The sequence below is a fragment of the Poecilia formosa genome, unplaced genomic scaffold (genome assembly GCF_000485575.1).
Source record: "Poecilia formosa unplaced genomic scaffold, Poecilia_formosa-5.1.2 Scaffold25, whole genome shotgun sequence".
Lineage (NCBI taxonomy): Eukaryota > Metazoa > Chordata > Actinopteri > Cyprinodontiformes > Poeciliidae > Poecilia > Poecilia formosa.
In genome coordinates this window covers 1,869,967-1,893,003 of record NW_006799964.1, presented here as the reverse complement: position 1 = coordinate 1,893,003, position 23,037 = coordinate 1,869,967, and the positions used below count along the sequence as shown (strand labels likewise).

The 23,037-nt window shown below is 37.6% G+C and overlaps 1 protein-coding gene across 5 annotated transcripts in view; it reads right to left on the bottom strand.

Annotated features, from left to right (window-relative positions):
- Nucleotides 1-23,037, bottom strand: part of ccser1 (coiled-coil serine-rich protein 1) — a 134,928-nt gene that overhangs the window by 23,309 nt on the left and 88,582 nt on the right. Inside the window, exon 12 of one of the 5 annotated variants that reach the window (XM_016669509.1) lies at nucleotides 14,566-14,598. The exons of the other annotated variants lie outside the window; for them this stretch is intronic. Within the exon in view, the coding sequence (XP_016524995.1) occupies nucleotides 14,596-14,598 (3 nt within the window). The 3' untranslated portion in view covers nucleotides 14,566-14,595. The remainder of the gene's footprint in view (nucleotides 1-14,565; nucleotides 14,599-23,037) is intronic. 5 annotated transcript variants of the gene reach the window in all.

Genomic DNA, 23,037 nt, shown 5'->3' with positions numbered 1-23,037 from the left:
TTCAAGGGGAAATAGTCTTTCATCTTTTTCCTGCGGAAGCTAAAATTCATTTCTCTTTACAATTTGTTCCTAAAAATATATTCATCCTCTAGGGCTTTTTTCCCTTTTCTATTGTTTACAAAACTGAATTACTGCAGATATAATTATAAGCTATTATCTAGAGCAATTAAAAAATACCAAAAACAAGCCTCGACAAATGGATTTATAAAAAAAAAAAAAAAAAAAAAAAAAACGATGTTAAAGGTGAGACAATTAACTGCTGGTTTCCATAGGCTTCACAGAGGCACAATTCAGTGCTACTACAGAGATATGGTTTTAAAGGATGAACAAGAAGCTGTGAATCTCCTCATGTAATTTACTTTTTGATGAATTCTTATCACTTGACTCTATAATTTTAAGATTAATCTGTTCACATTTAGGCTTTCTGCAAATTAAGGCAAAATAGATCTATGCTGAAACAAAAATGTTCCAAAGGAAATTACATTAAAAAAAAGAAGATTGGTTAAAAAGAAAACAAAACTAATACTACAAGAGTTTATGTGAAAATGTACTGATGTGTACTATAAATTACATAGAAGTTGATTGCAATTTTGTGTGCGACTACATAGACTTTTATTATTATTAGCATGGTATACTTCTTTTTAGTCTAGATAAAGATGGCTCACAATATAGGATGACCAAATGACAGAGAGAGGACATGTGTTTACCTGATATAATAAGAATACCAAAGAAACAATACACAGCTTTTTTTTTTTTTAGCAAATCTGAAAGACCAAACATTGGGATTGGATTGCAACAGCATGAACGGAAGAAAAACTGAACCACAAAGCCAGACATACACGAAATGAGTCTGAATAATTGAAAAGACCAAGGGTAATTGCTCCAAGAAGCAGTTATTAGGTGAGAGGATAAGAGTGAGTAATGAATTTAACTGAGAAGATAAAAACTGTGATCCAAAATCTAGTAAAAGAATAACTAAAGTATAAAAAGTAAAAAGATTAAAAGCTCAACTAAAAAAAAGCCCAACACAAATAGAATAATTTTACAAAACCTTTAAAAAACCCAATGAGCATAATATGATCTACAATAGTTAATTATTACAATATTATAATTTAATTAGTGCTTGTTGGTGATATTTGTAACTGTTGTAATAAAGCCTGAAGTGTTCATGCCCCATAAACCGCAGGTCCACCTCTCTAAACTGAACATAATTACTATCTGCGGATTTGCAGGTCCTTCTGTTGTAATGGTTACATTAAACCCTAATAAAAATATTAAATGTGGTCCTGCTACAGTCCACACCACAGTATTTTGTTAGGTGATATAGTTATTTATTTCATAGTACCTGGAATATTTAGGTTTACACCCAAACCTCACATTGCCAGAGGTTTGGGTGTAACTTTGCATCTAAAGAGAATTGTGAGGTCCAAAACTGTATTCTACACATTCTGTAACAATTTTTCTTAGACACCAAGGTTACATTTATTTTCAATTTATTAATTAAAGCTAAAAAACAAAACAAAAACAAAAAACAAAAAACAAAAAAAACAACAAAAAAAACAGCAATGTCGTTTGATGCAAGCAATATTGAAATCTATTTAACTATTTGTTTGACAAAAAGATTAGGATCATGCAGCTCAGTGTGCTCACTGGGACTTCTGGCATTCTTAGCTCCATTTCGATGTGCAATTCAGCCAGTAGGAGATTTGTTCATGAGGAGAGGCTGTCCAAAACCACAAAAGCTCAGGATGAGGCCCCTAACTTCTAAACAAGCTAATTTGTAGATCTGGCAGATATAAGATGGTAAGAGTTGCTAACTAAATACTGTCGCTCTGAGGAGGAGTTTCAAACTTCTTACAAAGAACTGAAATGGAAGGGACTGAAGCACAGACGTGGACACATTGCATAATATGAATGTGTAATTGCTTACCTTTACATTCCAAACTTAATGACAGCTTTACATCAAGGCTGTCTATAATGCTTATTTATTCTTACATTTTACAGATTTATTTCCCCTTTATTCCCCCTGGTAATAACAAGTATGCCAATTTCACTTTTGAGGGTTAATAAAGTGTGATATTATTCAAATTAATTCAGCTTAATAAAACATTAAAAGCATGTGTCAGAGGATATCAGCATCCAAGAATTACTGCCATTTTTTATCCTTTTAGTTAATATGGTCTTTCTAAAATGAATTATAATCTCCCTGGAATACAGATTAAAAGATTGAAGCTACTTTATTTTTGGATATTTCTTCTTAAGCTATCAGTGCATCAGAAAAGAAATGAGGAAATCTTGGTACTCAATCATTTCATCAAATAGCTAACACTTAAGCACAGAAATGACTAACACTTAAGCACAATCACACTTCCGCCCTGAGCCTTTACAGCATTAAGTTCACATGAAAAGCACATCAATGGACAAAGAAACAAAGAAACCATGAGAGCCATTTTCATGTCCTAACAAAATCATCAATATAGTCAAAACTGAATCACACATGACATAATATGCCACTGCATCCTGTAGCATCTAACATTGTCTGCACTGTTCTGAGCCTCGTGACGAAGAAACACTCTGACTGTACCTGTAGGACGAAGTGCTTTTGAGGGCCTGTGGGTTAAATGCCCTGGAGAATTTCACAAGACGTGTATGCTTAACACTACAGGGATTCCTCTTTCCTTTCCATTGGTACCATGGCAACTATGAGGTTTTCCGTGTCTGTTCCAATTCTCCAGCTCCTTCTAAAGACGTCCTAATTTCTCTTCCTTCCTGACAACCTCTCTCCTAAATTACCTTTGCCGCCGCTGTGTTCGATTGTAGCGTTTGAATCCTCATGGGATTATTTTTTTATAAGAGTTGGTAAATGTGCTTGAGGGTTGTGAACCTTTAATAATCTTCTGTGCTTTTGAGCTTCCTAAAAACCTGGAGTCAGAAAAAAAAAAATCCCATGCAATGCTACGCAATACCAACCCACTGTATTTTAACAAGAACAAATCACTGAGTAAGATCCCGTAAGTCATATTTGAATAATTTTAGAAAATATTCTAACATAAGAAATTTATTTCTATGTAGTCAGACCTATTTGTACATGTACTACTTACCGCAGTTCACTTTCTACCATACCAGCCATGTTATTACCTTTGCCTTCCATAAAGGCCAGATTTGTATGTTCATAACAAAATCTGCATCAACAGATCCTCCAATGTGAGCTTCTCCAAAGTTACCATGGGCCTCTTGGCTGATTTTGAGTAAATCTCACCTTGTTTTGTTCAGGAGGATGACCATTTGAAGAAGTTTACAGGCCATTCAAACTTTTGCAAGGGTTAGGGTTAGGGTTAAACTGTGGTAGTTCTCAGATCTAGTTACATAGTTTGAAATACATTTTTAAGAAGGTCCAAATTTATAAGAAATTTGGCAAATTTCCTCACATTGGTGTTAATGATTCTTCGTCGAAAAAAAGAGAAAAATGCTAGTTCCACGAAAAGAGCAATAACAGCAGGAGGAAGTGTTGTTTACACCTATTATTGTGTCAGAGACAACAGCTCTACCGTTATTCAATGCTCAGTCACTCACACATGACATGTACACACAAACGCCTTCGCAAACTTTTCTGTCCTGCTGTTTCAGCTGCAGTCTGGAGGCCTGTGTTAGATTAGTGTTGCATTTAGGCATCAACTCCACGTTCAGCGGGCATTTTCTAAGAAAACAGCTTTGGGGAGAAGTTTGCAAAATGTGACAAAAAAATCACATTAGTGTTTTCCTTTTTTTTTTTTACTCCTTACAAAACAGCATAAAATATCTTTCAAAATTATATTCTCGTGATTAAATGTATTTTTATGGTAGGCGTCTGGCTTTCCCCGGTGATCTTTGTGAAATGGCAGATGCACAACAATGTTATTTCTTTAGCACCCTGTCAAAAACATCAGCGGTCAGTGCTGTGATTTGAACTCAGAAACATTGATGTAAGCTAATGTGAGAAGTAACCCAGAGTTCGTCAGTAATCTTGTAAGTATTCTCCACTTTGCTCTAGGATTGATCTTTTGCTGTTTGAATTAAGGAGGTCACAAAGATTTTAAGCTCGTTTACAACCTCTCAAAATCTGGGTTTGTGGAGTTCAAACACTTCAGAGAAGATTTTGCCATTTTTATAGTATGATTAACCTCAATACGTTCTTTGTATTTATCAAAAAAAAACAAAAAAAAACTCAACTATGTGTTGAGAAGTTCAGACTTTAAAGGGACTGATCATAAAATCATTTAGATAGGATGTAAATGTGAGTTCTTGGTTTTGTAATTTTAATAAATTAGCAAAAAAAAATCTAAAATTGTTCCACAGTGTCATCATGAGTTATTTATACAGGTTTAGAAAGAGGAAGGAGAAATGAAGCACTGCGAATACTTTCCTGATGTACTGTAGATTCTTGCTCTCAGAATGACTGGAAACAAATTTAAAAAACACATGACAACTACTAGACTTCAAGTTGTGTTTGCAGAGTAATGTAAAGAAGCTTCATATGACTTCCTAAAGTGGAGCAACAGCCTGTTTGAAGCTCCGTACTATTTCAGTGGGGTGGAAGGCAAATTACAGAAATGACACACGACTAAATGGATGTCAGAGTTCTGAGATTTACATTAAAAACCTACAGAAGACTGAACTATGTTGGATCAATGAATGAGGGAAACAATGGAGCACAAAAGAACTAGATGTTTTTTTTTTTCAGATTCCCCTGCCAAGTATTAAATGTTTTGAACATTTTCAGAGTAAAACACTTGCTCTTGCACTCTATTTCACTATTCTTTCTATTCCCCCGTTTTTCTCCCCCGTGTGTGTCACAGTCTTTCACTCACATGTCATGTTCTTTCATGTTCTTTGGTTCTAAGACATTTAATCCCGTGTGAAGTGAGGCTGAAGGGCGAGTGGTTGAGTGTGTGGGTGGGTATGAGGCCAACTGAGTCACAATAGATGACGGGCTGGTGGAGTTTTACTGGGTATAAACTTGGCTCGAGGGTTTAAAAAATAAATTTAGCAAGGGTATGCTTTTTTGATAGATTTTTCTTTTTTTCCTCTTGACAAATGACTAACAAGCATGGGTGTCTGATTGTGAATCTGGTTTTGAGATGTAGTTGAAACCCATGTTCACTGCAGTTCTGTCCTGAACTAAGAATCTTAAGTTATCCGATTTCAGCTTCACAATACATCGACATAATCCAATGTTGCCTAATTATTTCAACATTTAAACTTTAAGTTGCGGATGGTGGGTCACAATATTTAATGTGCTAAGCCTTATGTGAAGAAACATCATTTAACAACTCTCAGTCAGAAAACAAGGTACTTGTAAATTGCATGAAGGCTACAGTTTATCGTGTTGACAAAACACGATAAACTGTAAAAGATAAAAATAATAACCTGGTTTCATAAGTATCCAAACCTTTAAACTGATACTTTGTTTCAGCAGGTTTTCAGCCAGTTTATGTATTCTGTGTATCTTTGGAACAAATACATCTGTGTGACTCATCTCTACTTAGCAATATTTGCCAACTCTACCTTGCAAATGCTCTCCTAATCTATGAGATTTTTAGGGCCAATGCGCCCTTCGGGTCATTACCTTGATTTTCTGCTGGGTTTAGTTCTGCACAATAAGTAGGCCATTCAGTCATTTTTTTTTGTCTGTTAAAGCCATTATTCTGTTGATTTACACTCTGTGGTCATGGAAAAAAACAATCCCACTTTATCTTCTGTAGACGCGCAAAGGTTCTGGGACAAAAGCCACTGATATTTAGGATTTTTCATCCATCGTGACTAATACTCCACTTTCATCAGGAAATGAAATCAGCCTGGATCATTATGCTCTGGGCACCATGTTTCATTGCAAGTATTGTAATGTTTTGGTGGTGCTTTATGTTGTTTTGGAGCCAAAAATACTTTTTGGAAGTGGAGTCCAAAAGTTCAAAGTGTCCTTTTGTCAGACCATAACTCAACTTAGCCAATTAGATTTTTTTGAGAGCTCAGCATTTTTGTAGAAAATCTGTTTTTTTTATTTATTTATTTTACTTTACACTACTAGATAGTGTAGAACTGCTGAAAAAAGAAGTGATTGGTATTGGATGAAGAACACAACCAGTATTGACCATTTCTCCAGCTCTTTTGGTGCTGCTTTTGACCGCTTGACAGCTTGCCTGATTAGTTTTCTTGTTTCATGGAGAAATGTCTTGTTTTTGTGGCCAATATTTTTATTTTGAAAATATTGTCTTCACTCTGCCTGTGCCGTCATACAACACTGAATTTTTTCAAAATTTCTCCTAACTGATATTTTTGTTTTCTTTTTGGATGTCAGTAAGATAACAGCTACTAGATAAATAGTTAAAAAATCTACTTTGATTGTGTCGATTGTTGGTGTGGCAGTGAACATTACAAAAGGTAGAGAAAGACGGATTAAAGGTGTCTAACACCCATGCTGTCTTGGCTTCAATACATCTCTCAACATCTGCTAAACTGATCTCCTCAAATTGTAAATGTCTCCCTATGACTCCCCCCCACTAACCCATCCATCATTCTCCTTAGCCCTACCCCAATTAATACTCTACCTGCCTCTCTCTCACTTTCATCCATCCATCCGTCACACTTGCTGACCTGCCCAGGTCATTACCCACTGTGATGATGGTTTTGTTACACTAATTAGCCTAATTATAATTGTCAGTTATAACATGGTCCTCTGCAGGGACCTTGTGATCCTACTGTGACTCTATCCGACCTTGGCCATTTAACATGTGCATGTGGGTAGTAACTCTGTGACCATATGCGACCTCAAAGCACTACATAATGTTCCTTTTTCCTATTTTAGTTTGTTTTCCCCCCAACTACTCTACTTTGTAATCCAACACATTTCTTTTCCTGCGAGGTTCTTTTGTAATTGTCATCATGACCTCAAATTAAACATGTGGTTAAAGTAGCTTTTGGTGCACTTATCTCCATTTGTTCTGCTCTTTAGGTCCTTCACACTGCATGTGTACTCAAATCTAATGTGTTGTGTTTTCCCCTTTAAAGGACAGTGCTGAATGCAAGCTGTAAATGTCCCATTTACTTGCATTTTATGTCACCCTATAAAGTACTAGAAGAGGCCATCAACTCCTGGCATGAGGTAGCTGTAGCTTAAAGGGGTGCTTATAATTACAGAATGGCTATCTTTCTTTAATTCAGGAGGTAAAGTCGTGTTCTTGTTGCTCATATTTGCTTATGAATAAGAGTAAAGCTCTTTGTAATTATGTGTATCTAACTGTGCTTATTAGCTGCATAGCTTTAAAAGCAAAGTAAAATGGGTTGCATTTCTCAGGAAAGAGTTTTTTTTTTATTCATATGACAAAAAAGATGATTCATACAAGTGTGGTTTGTCACTTTTAGTTAATGTGTAGGGAAAAAAAAGAGGTGATCAGGGAAACATAAGGCGAGGTGATCTGCTCTAGCACAAAATCCTACCAAAGATAATTTTAATCTTATTTAATTTGATCATATTTAGTCCAACAGCTATGTGTGTTTGAATCTGAAGAAACTATAAATCTCTAAAGTTAAACTTCACAAACTGCATACACCAACAAGGTGTTAGTTGTTACCAAAGTATAGCAAGATTTTTAAAAAAGTTAGGCTTTCCAAAAAATGTTCTTACCTAACCTACTGGTTAGGTTTTTTGAGGCTGTTTGTGACATAGAACATCACAGAGCTGACCCCCACCACCTAATGCTGCTCACTGTCAGTCAGCTGGCTGAAAGAAGGCTCATACTCATTACCCCGGCCTACAAGACATAGAAATCAGCGTCAAAAACAGTCATGGTATGAAAACTAATGGAGCACCACCCATCACTCTTATTATAGTAACGCTCTGTTAAATCTGCATATGGCGAGATATGACTGACAAATCTGCTAAGCATCTTCAAGCTGGCTTCTTTTTAGCGTGCCCAGAATATTTTCTGAACTTGGAAAAAACATCTTTTTCTCTTTAAAACACTGTTAATGGAATTATCTTCAGAATACCACAAAGCTCAACATTTTAGCTACTCGCTTAAAGCTCTTACAAAATACTTCTGTAACTTAAGGGTAACGCTGCTAGACCTTTTAGATGTTTGATTTCCATCGTGTGCTTTGTTGTTATGTGTGTTGATGTTAATTTAAATTTTTAGCTCATGCTTTTTTCCCCCCCAACTTGTAATGGTGTCATGTGTTGGCCATCTGTCCTTTGAAAAAGAAATGGTAATCGCAAGAGGCTTCCCAGTTAAATATAAAAACAAGCTGACTGCGGCCTTGATTGCTAGCTGACAGCCAAATTAAATCACAAGTTAATAGGAGCTTGGTATACTTCCAGTGCTACTCCACAACAAGCAAAATGATTTCAGCTGTAATATAGTATGACAAAACTTTACAACTCTTTGAGAAAATTATTTATTTTGATTCCATTTTGGTGATTTATGATTCAATGTATTGTCTATTGTGTACTATATTTTCAAATGGAAAACTGCTTCGCTCTTGATTTTACTTTATTTGTATGTACAGTTATAATTTCTTCTGTTTGGCACAATGCTGATGAAGCTACTGGGTGAATAATTTCATTCCAAAATGAAGCTGCTGAACTTGTGTGGTGTTCTGTGGGAAAGAAAATGTTTTTTTTTTCTTTTTTCCAAAAAAGACCTCCATATATGCAAAATCACATCTCTTCTACTGGAGGCATGATGTGATGCCTCAGGTGATATAAAGTCTGGCTTGTAAAATCTTAGGCTGATTGTCAGTTTTAGACATGGACATCAAGCTATATTAAGATACTAACAACTCCAAAAATGTTATGTCACAGCAATAAATGCTGCTGCTGCACTACTTTAAAACGGTAAGAAAGCTGAGTGGTTTGTCTTAACTGCAAACTCTACTTAGTCATATAGTAAGATAAATATAGCAGCTGACATCAGCTAACAAGTTTCTGTACTTGCAAAGTGCTACTCTATAAAATCACAACAAAACAGTGTCATGCTTTGCACATTAAGCCTGTTTACTTGAGAAAAAACCCCCAAAACAAATACATTTAGCAAATTTGATTCTATAGGTTTGCTTAAGTAAATTAAATTCTAATATATTAGTGCTACACTTGGAATTATTGCTACAGCTACATTCAATTGTTTTTTATTACTACTATGACAAAGCATTTACTTCACTTTAAATATGAGTAACTACATTATATTGTATGTTGTTCATTTTATTATATATAATGTGAATCCTGCAGACACTCACTGCTTCAAAGATGCAGCACCGAAGGACAGTGTCAAAAATATTTCAGTTGCATAGAACAAGACCAAAAAACAGCCTGCTACTTTGTCTTCGAATTCTGTTAGATGCAGTGCCCCTTGAATCTGCTGCATATGAACCAACAAGCTCTCTTAAAAATGCTGCCCTTGTCCTTGTATGTTGGCTATTTCTTCACGAGCAGTCAGAAAATCAGATACTGAAACAGGGAATGCTATGGTGTTCAAACCCTGAGTTTAAAATTTATATTTCAATTCTCGTTATTGTCCTTTGTGTTGATCGTTTCTGCTACCATAATCATGATAAATGTAATGATTTACCGCTTGATCCTGCCTCAGAGCCACATGTTTGGGTTGAAATTGGCGTGTGGTATTTTTTTGTTGTATCATGATTCATGTGATATTGTTAGTGAAGGTACAATTCATATATGGGTGTAAAAAGCAGGACCCAATTCTACACTGCATGAGTCTTAATGAGAGCATTCCTGCCTAAAGGTCTGACATCTCCTTGCATGTCTATTTCATTTTGCCTTTTATGTCCACTTGGTCTGCTTCTAAACCCCCTGCAGCCATCAAGCATCTCTCCATGTCTGACCCTCGCTCATTTTTGTACTCTGCATGTGCTCCCTTTTAAAGCTTTTCCATCCCTTCCTCTCCCAGGCATCTTTCTGCTTTAATGAAACAGATGTCCCTTCATTAATAAAGACCTGCTACACCAGGGTAATGAAGGATGGAGCCGAGAAAAAGGGAAGGAAAATCTTGCATAGATGATATGTAATGTCTTTTATGCTAGCAGCCAGAACGCATGTTCTTCCACTTGATTATGTACACCTATTCAACTGTTTGATAATGTGAGTAGGATATCAACCTATAATATAGGATATCAACCTATCACATACAGTAGCAACCATAGGTTTAAGTTGCTGTCATGCAAGTCAAACTATTTAGGTTTCAGTTAAACCATCATAAAAACACGATGAATATGACATGTTGAAGTTCAAACAGAGCATCAGGAATGGGGGAAAGAAGGTGATTTAAGTAACTTTGAATGTGACATGGGTTGTTGGTTCCATTTGGGCTTTTCCGAGTATTGAACGTCTGAGATTTTCATATATAATCCTGCCTTACATTTATAGAGAGTATTTCAAAAAAAGATGCAAATGATAAAAATACCTGGTCAATGTCTGCTCCTTCTTCAAGCACAATGCTTCAAACCTTCAAGCAGATGGGATTACAGCAGCAGAAGGTCACGGAAAAGAATACTATGGCTACATTTCACAAAGCACATCAAAACTGGACAATTACAAACTGGTAAACTGTTGCCTGGTCAGGAGAGTCTCAATTTCAGACTGCAGGGTCAGAAGTTGGCATTAATGATCGGCATTCTGCCTTGTACCTATATTTCAAGCTGATGCTTGTGGTGTTATGATGTGGGTGGTACTTTTCTGGCAGACTTTTGGAGCCGTAGTACCAACTGAGGATTGCTGAAATTGTTTCTCACCAAAATAACAATGTAACAGTAACAAGATGAGTTCACTGGACTCCTGAAATCTCCATAAATATCAGATCTTGATCCAATAAAGCACCTTTGCAATGTGGTGAAAAAGAAGATTCTCATCCTGGATGTCCAGCTGATAAGTCTTTTAACCATACAATGCAATTGTCTCAATACAGACAAAAATCTGTGGAGAATGATTTAGACTTATAGTCCGATCTTTTCCTTGAAGAATAAGGGCAATTCTGAGTGCATAAGTTGGTCTGATTTGGTATTAACAAGATGTATTTAATAAAGTGGCTAGCAAAATGTATATTAACCCATTGCTGAGCACAGATGAACTAAAATATCTACAAAGTTGATGAGGCTGCCAAACAACGAGCCACAGAAACACAGAGAGTTCCTCGTGGACAATAAGATGCACTGTAGCTAAAGGAAATGCTTGGTTAGTTTCAAGGAGAGTTTAAGTAGCTTCCTGCTGTGTTTCAGGATAATCTCACATGCTTTCCTCATGAGAGCCCCCACATGCTGAGACATACCAGCTGTTCCACAACTCTCACACCAGCACAGGCTCTCTGCAAATATGGTCACCGTCTTCACACAGGCAAACACAGAGATGGCTGATAACACATGGACGCACAGATGCATCAGCATGATGGCACAAATTCACACTTTCGATATTAAGCTTACGGCGCTGTGAGCTGTCTGCTGCTACAACGGATCAATCACATTTTAATTCGCAAACCAGTGCAGTACATGAAGTATCTTAAGGCGGAAAGGCCAGAGCAGATCAATCAAACGGTGAACTAAGAAGGGCCGGGTGAAAATGTGAGTCGAAGAAAAACAAAGACTTAAAGAGCAACTCTCTAGTGATATTGTGAGCCATCGGTTGTTATCTCAGTGAGCCTCTATAATTCTGCAGGACAGAATCAGGAATTTCGACAGCTTTGCAGCTTCCTAAAAAAAATGACTGTTGCTTTGTTTGTTTCAACACATTATTCTTTTTTCCATGCTTGTCATATTGAGTCAACACATCTGTTTTGTAATCATCAGCGATGGAAAAAACATGTCACATCACCAGAAAAGGGCAGATAAAATGCTAACTTCTCTCTAGAGACAAAACTGAGCAACTTGGCCTTCTTCTGAGCACTGAAATATTTCTCAGTTTTTTTTTTATGCTGTTCCAAACCCATTACTCTAAATCCTCCATGCTCACTCTTGATTTGATCATTTGCCCAGCCTTGTCCTAGTCGTTCATTTTTTAAATCAAAATCAGACACACTCAGACAATTTTGTCTAATTTAGGCTAATCGAATGAGAACATGGTTATGTGTCTCAGCTGATAGTCAAACGCTGCTAAGCTCCGATAATAGAGAATGAACACTAAGATGAATACTGAGCAAGGCCTGTTTTTGACATTAATGCCTTCTTTAAAAAGGGCATGCAATCACGAATATGAGATAACTTATAAATGAAAACAAAGCTCCAGTTATTGCTTTAAGTTATTCCACAAGTGACTTTACTAATAGACTAAACCAACATACTTTTCCAGATGTGAAAAATCTGAGGGTAATTTAAGACTCAGCTCTACGCTTGGATGAATAGATCAGCACTGTTAAAATAGTTGCTACAAACTATGAATTGCAAGCTTAACTGCTTTCTCATGTTGAAAGATCTAAAAATAGTTATTGATGCTTTTCATTATATCAGAATTATTGCTGCTTTTGTTTAATAATAAAACATGCAGGGCAGCATGTCTCAAGGACCAGGGTTGGAAAACACTGGCTGAGAGAATACAGGCCCTTAAGATTTCCATCAGATTTCCAGCATTTCCAGAGCTAGTTCATTTCAATTAGCATCACTTAAACTCATTCGAGTCAGTTTACAAGACAAAATGACTTTTAATCCAATCCATTCAAAATGTGTTCATAATGTCAATTGGTGGAAAAATGTTTTCAACCTCAAAGCCGAGTTGGTCATTTTAAGCTACTGACTTTGGAGCAATCCATCCTCCTTATTGAGGAGGATGGATTGTATTGAGTTGTCAACCCTCCTTAATGAGGTATAACTCAACTGCATTCAGTTATTAAACACAATACAGTTGAGTCCAGGATTTATAAGCTTAAATTGATAAAACAGTGACTTTACAGTACTTCATAAAGCTCTTTTAATTGGTTCTTACATCTCTCTGCTTCTTCAGACGTCATTTAAAACACCTGAATGAAGGGTGCCCAAGACCCGTCCGCAAGAGCTATGGACTTACAACTTTTAGATGAAACCCTATTCCATCCAGAATAAAATAGTTTAAGTTCCTCATCAGCAGTCAATCAGGGCTCCAGTTCATCTGATTCAGATGTGTTGAAGAAGTAACTTTATATGTTTTGCTGTATTTATTTGTTTTATTTTTTTGCATATGGTGTACGTTCCTTTGAGTGGTAATTTACCTAACCCATTTATTGCTTTCACTACCTTTATTTCTACTTCAAGACTCTGAGCCGAAGCAATTTATCACAAAAAAAGACACTGACTTTAGTAGGAACAAAATATTATTTTCTTATTCTTGATGAATTAATAGCTCCATAAACATTTCTGCACACCGTGTTAGGTGCAGTTCAAACAGTTTAAACTTAGTGAGAAATTTGACTTGTGACAAGTCCCGAAGCCCAACTGTGCCAAAAACAAAGTAATGCAATCACAGCTATGGAAATCACCTGCTATCAATCAAAACAGCCAACCTGAGGTTTCACGCAGCATGAATTACTTCCAGACAGGTAGTTAAGGCATGCAAATGACTGCTGAGGCAAATTAATTTGTTTTTATAAATCTCAAGAGAATCATGCCACATACAACAAATCTCAAGAGAATCATTCACATAGATTTTTTACGCCAGCAGACACAGACTACTTGAAAAGAGCAATGAATAATAAACAGCAGCAATTTTAAGGACACCATAATATGATTATCAAAATATCAATCACATGTTATATTATGAGAACTAGACAATGAAGCTTGTAGTGATAAATGTCCCTGTGGATTTTTTATGCCAGCAGACACAGACTTCTTAAATTTGCATTCGTCATCATCAAGCACGGAAAATGTGATGAGGAAATATCATTAGGAGTCATAAAGTTAAATCTTTTATTCTGGAACAGTTGGAAATCTACGCAGCTCAGTCAATCAATACTGAAAATAGGGTCTCAGTCGTTTGAAGCAGTTGTGTTGCCACAGTCAATCAAGAGTCCCCTTTTTCTGCATTCTCATACATGCCGTCAGAACGTACAGATGGGTTTTGATTTCCATCTTTAGGAGTGAAAGGAAGAGAGCCGAGGAGATTTGGCAGGGATAAGAAAGCCACTTGAGAGCTCTGAGACCGACACAGAAATAGAATGTTCTGGATTACACCCATGGGGTCAAATTTACCATAACGAAGGTAAATCAAATGTTCAGCTGTCTTGATTAGAGAGAGAAACAGGTTGAGCGGTATATGGCTAGAAAAATGATGGATAGATGGCAGATGGCACACACAAAGCTGGGCCAGTTGTGAGGTTATTTCTTTCCAGAGGGCACATCAGCCATTACATACTCTATGGCCTGCCACAATAGATCAGTCAGTGATGATCAAAATAAAAAAAATAAAAAAAGAGGAAGATGATCACACCAAATTCCCGACCTCTTCTTCTTTTCTTTTTTGCAGTGTCTTATAATTTGAAAATGAAACTGATCTGAAAATAACTTTAGAAAGAAAACACTTAGGCCCAGGTTTGTGTTGTGACACATCTCAGACATGCATACCTGTTGCATTCCTCCGTCACACCATGCTGCTTACTGCTTTCCGGACAAATGAAGGTAGACGAATGGAAAAACAAACAAAAAAAAAGACACAAAAGAGATGGTGTAATATGAGTATGGTCAACACACATATGGACACAGTCCAAATGAGGAGATGAAAACATGGGAGGCATACTAAGGGGAAAATGGGGATGACTGAGTATGGTAGATGTAAATATGTTTGTATAGGTTAATGTGAAGGGTCAGACCAGCTGAATGTATTTCTAAATTAAAACAATTGCGTCTGCTTCTATCCTCTAAGCACTGAAAAGCTCAGATATTGCATCAGCGATATAAAGAGATGTGAACTACAAACAGTATTGACATCACAGTAAATTGAATCATTTAAATACAAAGCAATTTTTTTTTTTTTCAGAAAAACCTTATTTTATAATCCAAGAAGAAATTAGAACAACACCTGGATTTAGCTACTATTATAAAGGAAAGAAGATGATTATTAAGATCACATTATAGAGATCAGAATTAGTGGTACAGCTAGCATTGATTAATTAAAATGCCATCTTTGTTTGCAATTAGAAGTAAATGTAAAAAAAGCATAAATGAGCAGAAATTACAATTCACTATTACAAATAATATGACAATAACAAGGGAAAGAGGTTGTGAAGGAGGGATGAGTCCGAAAAAAATAGAGTGGTGTTGCATGAACAGTGAACACATGCATGTCCACTGCAGTCAAACTCTGAGGCTCTAATTATGTTAAGCCGTTACTTAAACATATGAATATTTGGTCACAAATATGGTGCTTGACACTGAAAGCCGGAGTAACTGGCAAAAGCAGTTGGCAGAGAGAAGATAATGAAGAAAACAAAGAAAAATTGAATAAATGCCAAACAGGTGCAGGATTAAAAGGGGACAGAGGGCAAGGCAGTGTTTACAAGGGGAGAAGAGGGAGCAAATGGGGCTTTTCTGTGCAAATTTGTGTAGTTTTACGCTAGGTCAGCGCAGGACATATACTCGCACAAGCTAGTGCGAAGCTTGCATGATCTCTGCAAGCTTCACAACTCATTTTTCATTCATTTGGTGTGGCATACGTTCAATGTAATTCACCGACTTTTGAAGCTTTTCTGTATTTTCAATGCACCTCATTGTTTTACTCGCTTCTATCATCAGAGGTTTAAATCCACCACCTTGTTCTTCCACGTTTGAAACCGAGTCCCTTCGTTCTGATCTGTCTCACCTCTCTATATTCTTTGTAGAGGTTTGTTGTTACATTTTGGTCACATGATATAATATACTTCCATAGCCACTTAGAAAAACAGTTGACAGAAAGCTAACAGACTTAGACACTATGTGATCAACAGTCGTTGCTACGGTGCACATTTTAATTTCCGCAATTTTGTTAGAATTTTTTATACTTTATCTCATCCTCTTTTGCCTCACTTCTTTCCACCTTAAACGCATTCCATTCTTTCTTACAGTTTTCTTAAATCTACATCCCTCCATCAGGATGATGTATCCTTCCAGCCTACCCTCCTATCCTTCTGCTCCGCCTCCCGTCTACTCTGGTGTACCCTCTGTCATTGTTCAGATAATTATTTATTAACGTGTTTATGTCACAGACGTCCCGTTCTGTCTGTCGCTGCCATCTGTGCCCAGTTAGGTGCCTGGCTCCCTGTGTCGCAGTGTCCTGCCTGTGGGGGGAAAATAGCCATTCACGGGGGCACAGATCAGAGATTCTGACACACACACGGGGATGCAGAAAGGCACACACATGAACATTTTGCTGACAGCCCCGATGGTCCACCTGCACTGCCCCTCAGGACAGGTGGGGTTAGAAAGGATGAGAGGCACACAGCAGTGGCCACCACAGTCCCTTCTGTCCTGTCCTGTTTGCTTTGTTCTCTTCTGTCAGCACTATGTAAGACAGAAAATGGTCGCACCTTAACAAAGTTATTTAAAGGACAGAGAAAGACACATTAGAGAACTAATTGCACATGCCTGGAGGATGTTTTTGATCAATCTAAGAGCTTATTTAAAGGGCAAACATCCTACTTTAGAGCCATAAAACCTATAAATATTTGAAGCATGAAGCATAACACAATCACCAGCCTTTCTTTTCTTTTTTCAAACTGGAAGTACTTCTAAAAGCTCTGTTGAGAACAATAACAATCCTTTTTAGCCACTCTTGCAAACGGGAACTGAATAACATATATGATTTATTACATATCATCTGGATCCTCATTGATGGATTATTGAACACTTTGTGTTTTCATTATAAAAGATAAAATATTTTTTAAAGGGAATATGCATAATAGATGTAGCCACTTGTTAAAGCAAAGTATCCAAGGATGGGGTTTGTATCCATACTTCCGTAAATTAAGTTACAAATACCCCCTGGCACAAGACTAAGGCACATCCATTGTGTAGTGTTAACCTCAATGTAAAGAACATGATTCTAACAGACAGAACATATACAAATATAACATAACAGACAAAACATATATACCCCAAAGTTCATCCTCCGACCATAACAGATGTTTAAAGAGGGAGATCAACAGCTGGATCAACCAGAGAACTCTGCTCATCAGTTGTAATGAAAACTGTTTAACATGTTTTAACTCAGTACAAACTTTGCTATTTTTTCACAGTAACTGACTTGCTATTATTGAACGTTAATAAAAATACGCCACTCAAACATGTTTGGTTCATTGTGTTAACACACAACATTCTCAACACCAAAATGTAAAATTAGCACAGCAATGTAAAAACCAAAAATATGAGATCCCAAGTCAACATTTTACGGTTGATTTGTGTCTATCACACAAAGGTCAGATAATTCACCAACAATTCATCACACAAGAATATAAGGAGGTTTGGATTTCAGCTGCATGCTCTGCTACTTAATCTGGTGTGTTTTATTCCCCTTTCTAGCATGAGCTGCAAGCCCAAACACATCTGAAATGGAAGTAATGTGAAAATGATTACACACACTCCTGTCAACTTTATTAGGAACATCTGTTCAATTGCTCGTTAACACAAACCAATCACACGGTGGCAACCCAATGCATTTAGACATTTGAACACAATCTTGCAGAAGTTCAAACATAGCATCAGCATAACGAAGGCAGAGTATTTAAGTAACTATTGATGGTACTGTTGTTGGTGCTATGTGGGCTGTTCGGAAACTTTTGATCTACTGGAAATTTAATGCACAACCACAGAGGATTGTTCAAGCAAGAGAAAAGTACATGAGAATGAAAACGCTTATCTGATGTCAGAGGAGAATGGGCAGACTGCTTTGAAATCACAGTAACAGCAGCAGGAGCAATAGATACTGTTGCTTGTTGCATCAAAAGCACTTGGAGCCAAACATCACATCTAGTACTGCTCCTGTTAGCCCAGAACAAGAAACTGAGGCTAAAATTCTGATACGCCCAAGACAATTGGACAATAACAATTTCAAGACATTTTGCTTGGTCTGATGAGTCTCTTCTTCAGCTGACATTCAGACTACGAACTCAATTAAACCATGGTTCCATCCTGCCTTGCATAAAAGTTTCAGGGTGTTAGTGATGATATAATGGCATGCAGGGTATTTCCTGGGTAGACTCTTGGTTTGTTAATACCAACTGAGCATTATTCATTAAATATCACATCCTACCCGAGTGTTTGTTGTTGACCATGTCCATCCCCTTATGAGCACATTGTACCCACCTTATGATGGTGACTCTCACAGAATAATGCACCATAGCACAAAGCTCAAATCATCTCTAACTGGTTTTGTTTGAGACCAGTTTCCCTTCAATATACTCCAGTGGGTTCCACAGTCACCAGATCTCAATGTAACAGAGCATCTTAAGGATGTGGTATCGTCTTTATGCATGTGCAACCTAAAAATGTGCAGTAAGTGCACAGCACTGGCATATCAATGTTTCCCAAAATACATGACAAACCAACCCCAGCTGAATCTATGCTATGAAGACTTATCTCAATTGTGAAGGCAAAATGGATGAGAATCTTATAAAGTAGCCAGCAAGTAGTTGCCCTTTAAGTAATGTGTCACACCTGTACTGTAGAGTAAGAGATCAACAGCTTTCACAGAATATTCTCCTATAAAATCCTAATTTGAGCTTGAAGCAGTCTAGTAAACAATCGTATGTAAAAAGATATTTTATTGAACATAACATATGGCACAGCGACGTACAACAGTCTAATGCATCCTGAGCTCAATACTGAAAGATTTAGGGATTTGCCTGAGAGCCACATAACAGCATGTTGTGATATGACAGAGAAAGGAGAGAAAAAGAGAAAAGGAAAAAGCAAGAAATAAATGAGGTAAGAAGGGAAGGAAGGGGGACATAAAGATAGAAGGACTTGGAGAAAAGCCATTGGGAGTGTGAGGGGATTGTGATGATGCATTCTGGATCTCAATAAGTAAACAGAACAAATATTCTCCATCTCTTCACCTCCTTGTTGTATTGTCTCACCAGTCATTCCAGGTCCCATGTTATCCATTCCCTCAACATGATATCTGCTGGCTTGTTCTCTCATTGGCAAACCATATTTTATCTCCTCAATTCCCCACAGCAGTTTTCATTCAATCTTTTTTTCCATCCAATTTTCTTTACATTCCCCCCTTTCATGTTGCTAGTCTTGTTCACATTGTTGTTGTCTCTTTGTGTGTTTATGGGTTGGTGTGACATTCTGTACAAGTAGAAGACGGGGAGGTAGGGTGCCAGAGGAGGTGCTCACTGTGGCCTCTATCAAGGAGTCGAGAGTAGTGTGGGTACTTCCTTGGGGAGTGTTCCTCATTAGTGTGAATGGTACACAAGAGAGGATGTACAAACTGTGTGTATATGTGTCTGTTTGAGTACCTCTGTCTATAATTAGGAGTCACAGTGAGTGGTGTGCTGGATCACAGTTAGATAAGTGCTCTGGCGGCTAGCCAGCCTTGGAGCACACACAAACATACAAACACCCCCACAGAGGCAGCTCTCACGTCTGTGTTCTGGTATGACATAGAATCGAGGTTGTTAAAGATGATGCGGCTTCTCTCCCCTCTGAAGTCCCACCTGCAGATTGGAGGGACCAACTGAATGTATCCAGTGTTGCCTTGAAAACATAGAGCTCTAGCTGGAAACCACATTCACGGATCCGCACACCTACACACCTGTACTTTCTCATCTGCCTGACTACTGGGCAGACAACAACAGGATTGCGAAAGGTATCTGAAATAGTGATATAAACATGTGATTCATCCACATATGCATGGATGCTCACAAATGGAGGCATGTCTGGGAATAATTCCTGCCCTTTTTCAACTCAGAGTTATAAAACAAACATAGCACACGCACACACCACATTTCTTAAAAATGCAACCCCAACCTGCGAGAAGAAATCTTTCATCTCAGCTTGACTAGCACTGGACAGGCTTGAAAACCTCCACACATGCATAAAAGCACAGAGAAACACAACCACATGGAGAGAGACTGTCTCTCTATCAGTTCTTCCACCTGCTTTCCCTCCCCACTAAGTCTGTATCAGTGGACCACCTGTACCCCACACATGTATATTAACCTAACTACTTGCTCTGCTAGCTGCAGATGTATGCTTCACAAGGCACTTAATCACAGAGAGTCAGGGCATTTACAATTCAAATGAATTCTCATTGGCCTTGGTATGCCTGGAGAGTCCAGGGCCAGCCCTATACCTTGCACAGCAATGCACTTCATCCTCATGTCCCTGCATGGGACTTCTGTGACATGGGATGTGATCGTTCCAAGTCATGGCCTTTAAGTTTTACCACTAAATGTATTGAGGCTATTGGTTTAGATTATGAAAAGTGTAATTTTGTGAAACTCAAAGAATCATTGGTGTTGTGAATGAGTGGAACCCTTTACAGATGTGTGTTTCAGAAAATGTAGCCCCTATGCCAAGGCCTCTATAAGTTGTCTCATTATTCAAAAAGGAAAAAGCAGGTTTTGGATGGAATATTATCACTTCCCACCTTAGAAAGCATCACTGAGGTGAAAAAAAGAGATAAAACTCACCCTAACCAAAGCTTTGCAATGTAGACAATAAGATTTTTGCCCTTTGCCGTTTGCAAAATAGCTAAAGCTCAATCAAACTGATTCAAATCCAGACTACTTTATGCTTCCCAATTCATCTGTAGCCTACCATCCACTAACCAAGACCCGTGAGTAAGACTGAATAAGTCTGGATGGAGTCAGTCTATAAACAGCATTTTTCAAATCTTGCCACAGATTTTCAGTTGGACAGCTCTGGCTGTAGGCTTACGGTCAGTGGTTGCAATGTGACAACGCAAAATGTGAACCAGCTTCAAACATTCATTTATCTAACTTGAAAATTTCCGTTTAAAGACACTTTTTCTTTTAGCTAAAAAATGTGGATGCTGCAAATGAATTACATTTTGAACAATAAAATATGGCACCAACATCTTTATGCAAGTGGGCGACTGTAATACTAGGGACATAACTTTTGGCCCATAATATATTACAAAATGGAGGTTTTCCATTGGTGCCATCATCTAGTTCAAATTAAACGTAATATTAATCAAGAAGTACCCCTCGCCTCAACACTTAGCCAGAGAGACTAACACTTGTTTTCATCTCCTCAAATAAAAAAGTTGAGCTTATTAATGTTGCTTTCCATGCAACTGGTCTAGAAGCAACTAATAATTTAACAGCTTTACTGTCAGGCCTCACAGAGTTTAATGAGGAAGAAAAATCGGGGGCATACATGCATACACTCACAAAGATGATGACATTTTTCTTGCTTGAATGTTTAAATAAAAAAAAAGTAACTTAACTGCACCCACACACAGACAAACAAGCATGCATTCATCATAGGCATCAAAGTGCATAGGTGCCCTTGCGTAAATGGAGCAAACAAATGACACGCTAATGGCTTTTACTGCCTTTTATGCTTTAACCTTCAACATGGGGGTTCAGGATCTCAAAGCCCCTTGTACACATCCACATCCACGCATACATACACACACACACACAATATGAAAACAGCCACTTTTATATTTTATGTTTAAAATGGATGTGGCCTTTAAGTGAAGACTTGTGATCTGTGTGCATGTTTTGTGGTAAGACCTGCGCCTACAACTTCCAGTGAAATTATATTCTGGGAATGTGGCTGAGTGGAGGGAGGAGGGAGCGTCAAGCTGGTTTGGATAAAGTCACAAGTAATAGAGGTCAACCAAAGGCCAGAGCATTTAGGGATTATAGCTCAAAGTGCGAAGAGGAACAGGGTAAAGTTTACACACGAACAGGAGGGAATATTGCATTCATACACTGGTGCTCTAAAGCCTACAGCATGCTTGATTACAACTCAATACAGTGCAGGAAGGTAGGCGAGGAACAGATACTAAAAAAAAGCACTCTCTGTTCAGCTTGTCTCCCTTGGCGCATTTTTTAGTTTATTACATTTCTGACCTCCCTTTTTGACAACATATTTTCAACATAACATTTTCTGTGATTTAAAATGACATTTATGTGTGTTACTTTCACATGTTCACAATCAACTACACTGAGTGGCCACTTTAGTATAGTACACCTTTTCATTTACTACTTTGCACAGGGAGTAGATCAGCCACTAACAAGCCAAAAGCTCTATGAATTTGGGAATCTTGCTGAAGTTGAACATGAAGTTTTATTAGTACCAGACAGGTTAGTTTGAGCATTTCAGAACTGCTGATAAGCTGGAATTTTAAAACGAGAACCTCACAGGTTTATGGAGAATGTTCCAAAGAGGGAAATATATCTAGTGAGCAATAGGGGTTTGGATGAAAATGGGTTATTAATAGCCAGACTAGTCTACGATAATACAAGGTACAATTACCTCAAATACCCACTTGTTGAAACCAATGTTATTATTATACTTATTCCGTTAAACTTTGAAGAACGTAGGCAAAAGGAACATGAAACAATACATCTCAGCTAACGACAGAACCTGAGGGTACAGTTTGTACCGATTCAGTAAAATTTGACTGAAGCAGCTGAGAAAAAAGTTCCCTTGTTTAACGAGTGTCATTTTTAGATGAAATTTTTAATTGTGAGGGGCGGAATTTGTTGTAGGAATCCATCCTGACTTGTGTGAGTAGTTCAAGCTGGTGGTGGTGTAAAAGTGTGTGAGATTTTCTTTTTGGCGCACACTTTGTGCTTGTTACCGCTGTGCCAGTCTGAGTTTTATTGCCAATTAAGGCTTTACCCGTACAGCCATCGACTACCCATCTTCTACGCACTGCACACCAATCACCAGCTCTCAATCAAATGGAGATTTACATCATGGACGTGCAGCCAACAAAACTGTAGCAATTGTATAATGCTTTCATGTCAATATGGACCTACATTTCAGAGATCTGACTCCTTGTCGAATCTATGACTTGTAGAACAAAGCCTGTTCTGAAGCCAAAAAAGGGTCCAACTCAGTTTTACCAAGGTGTAC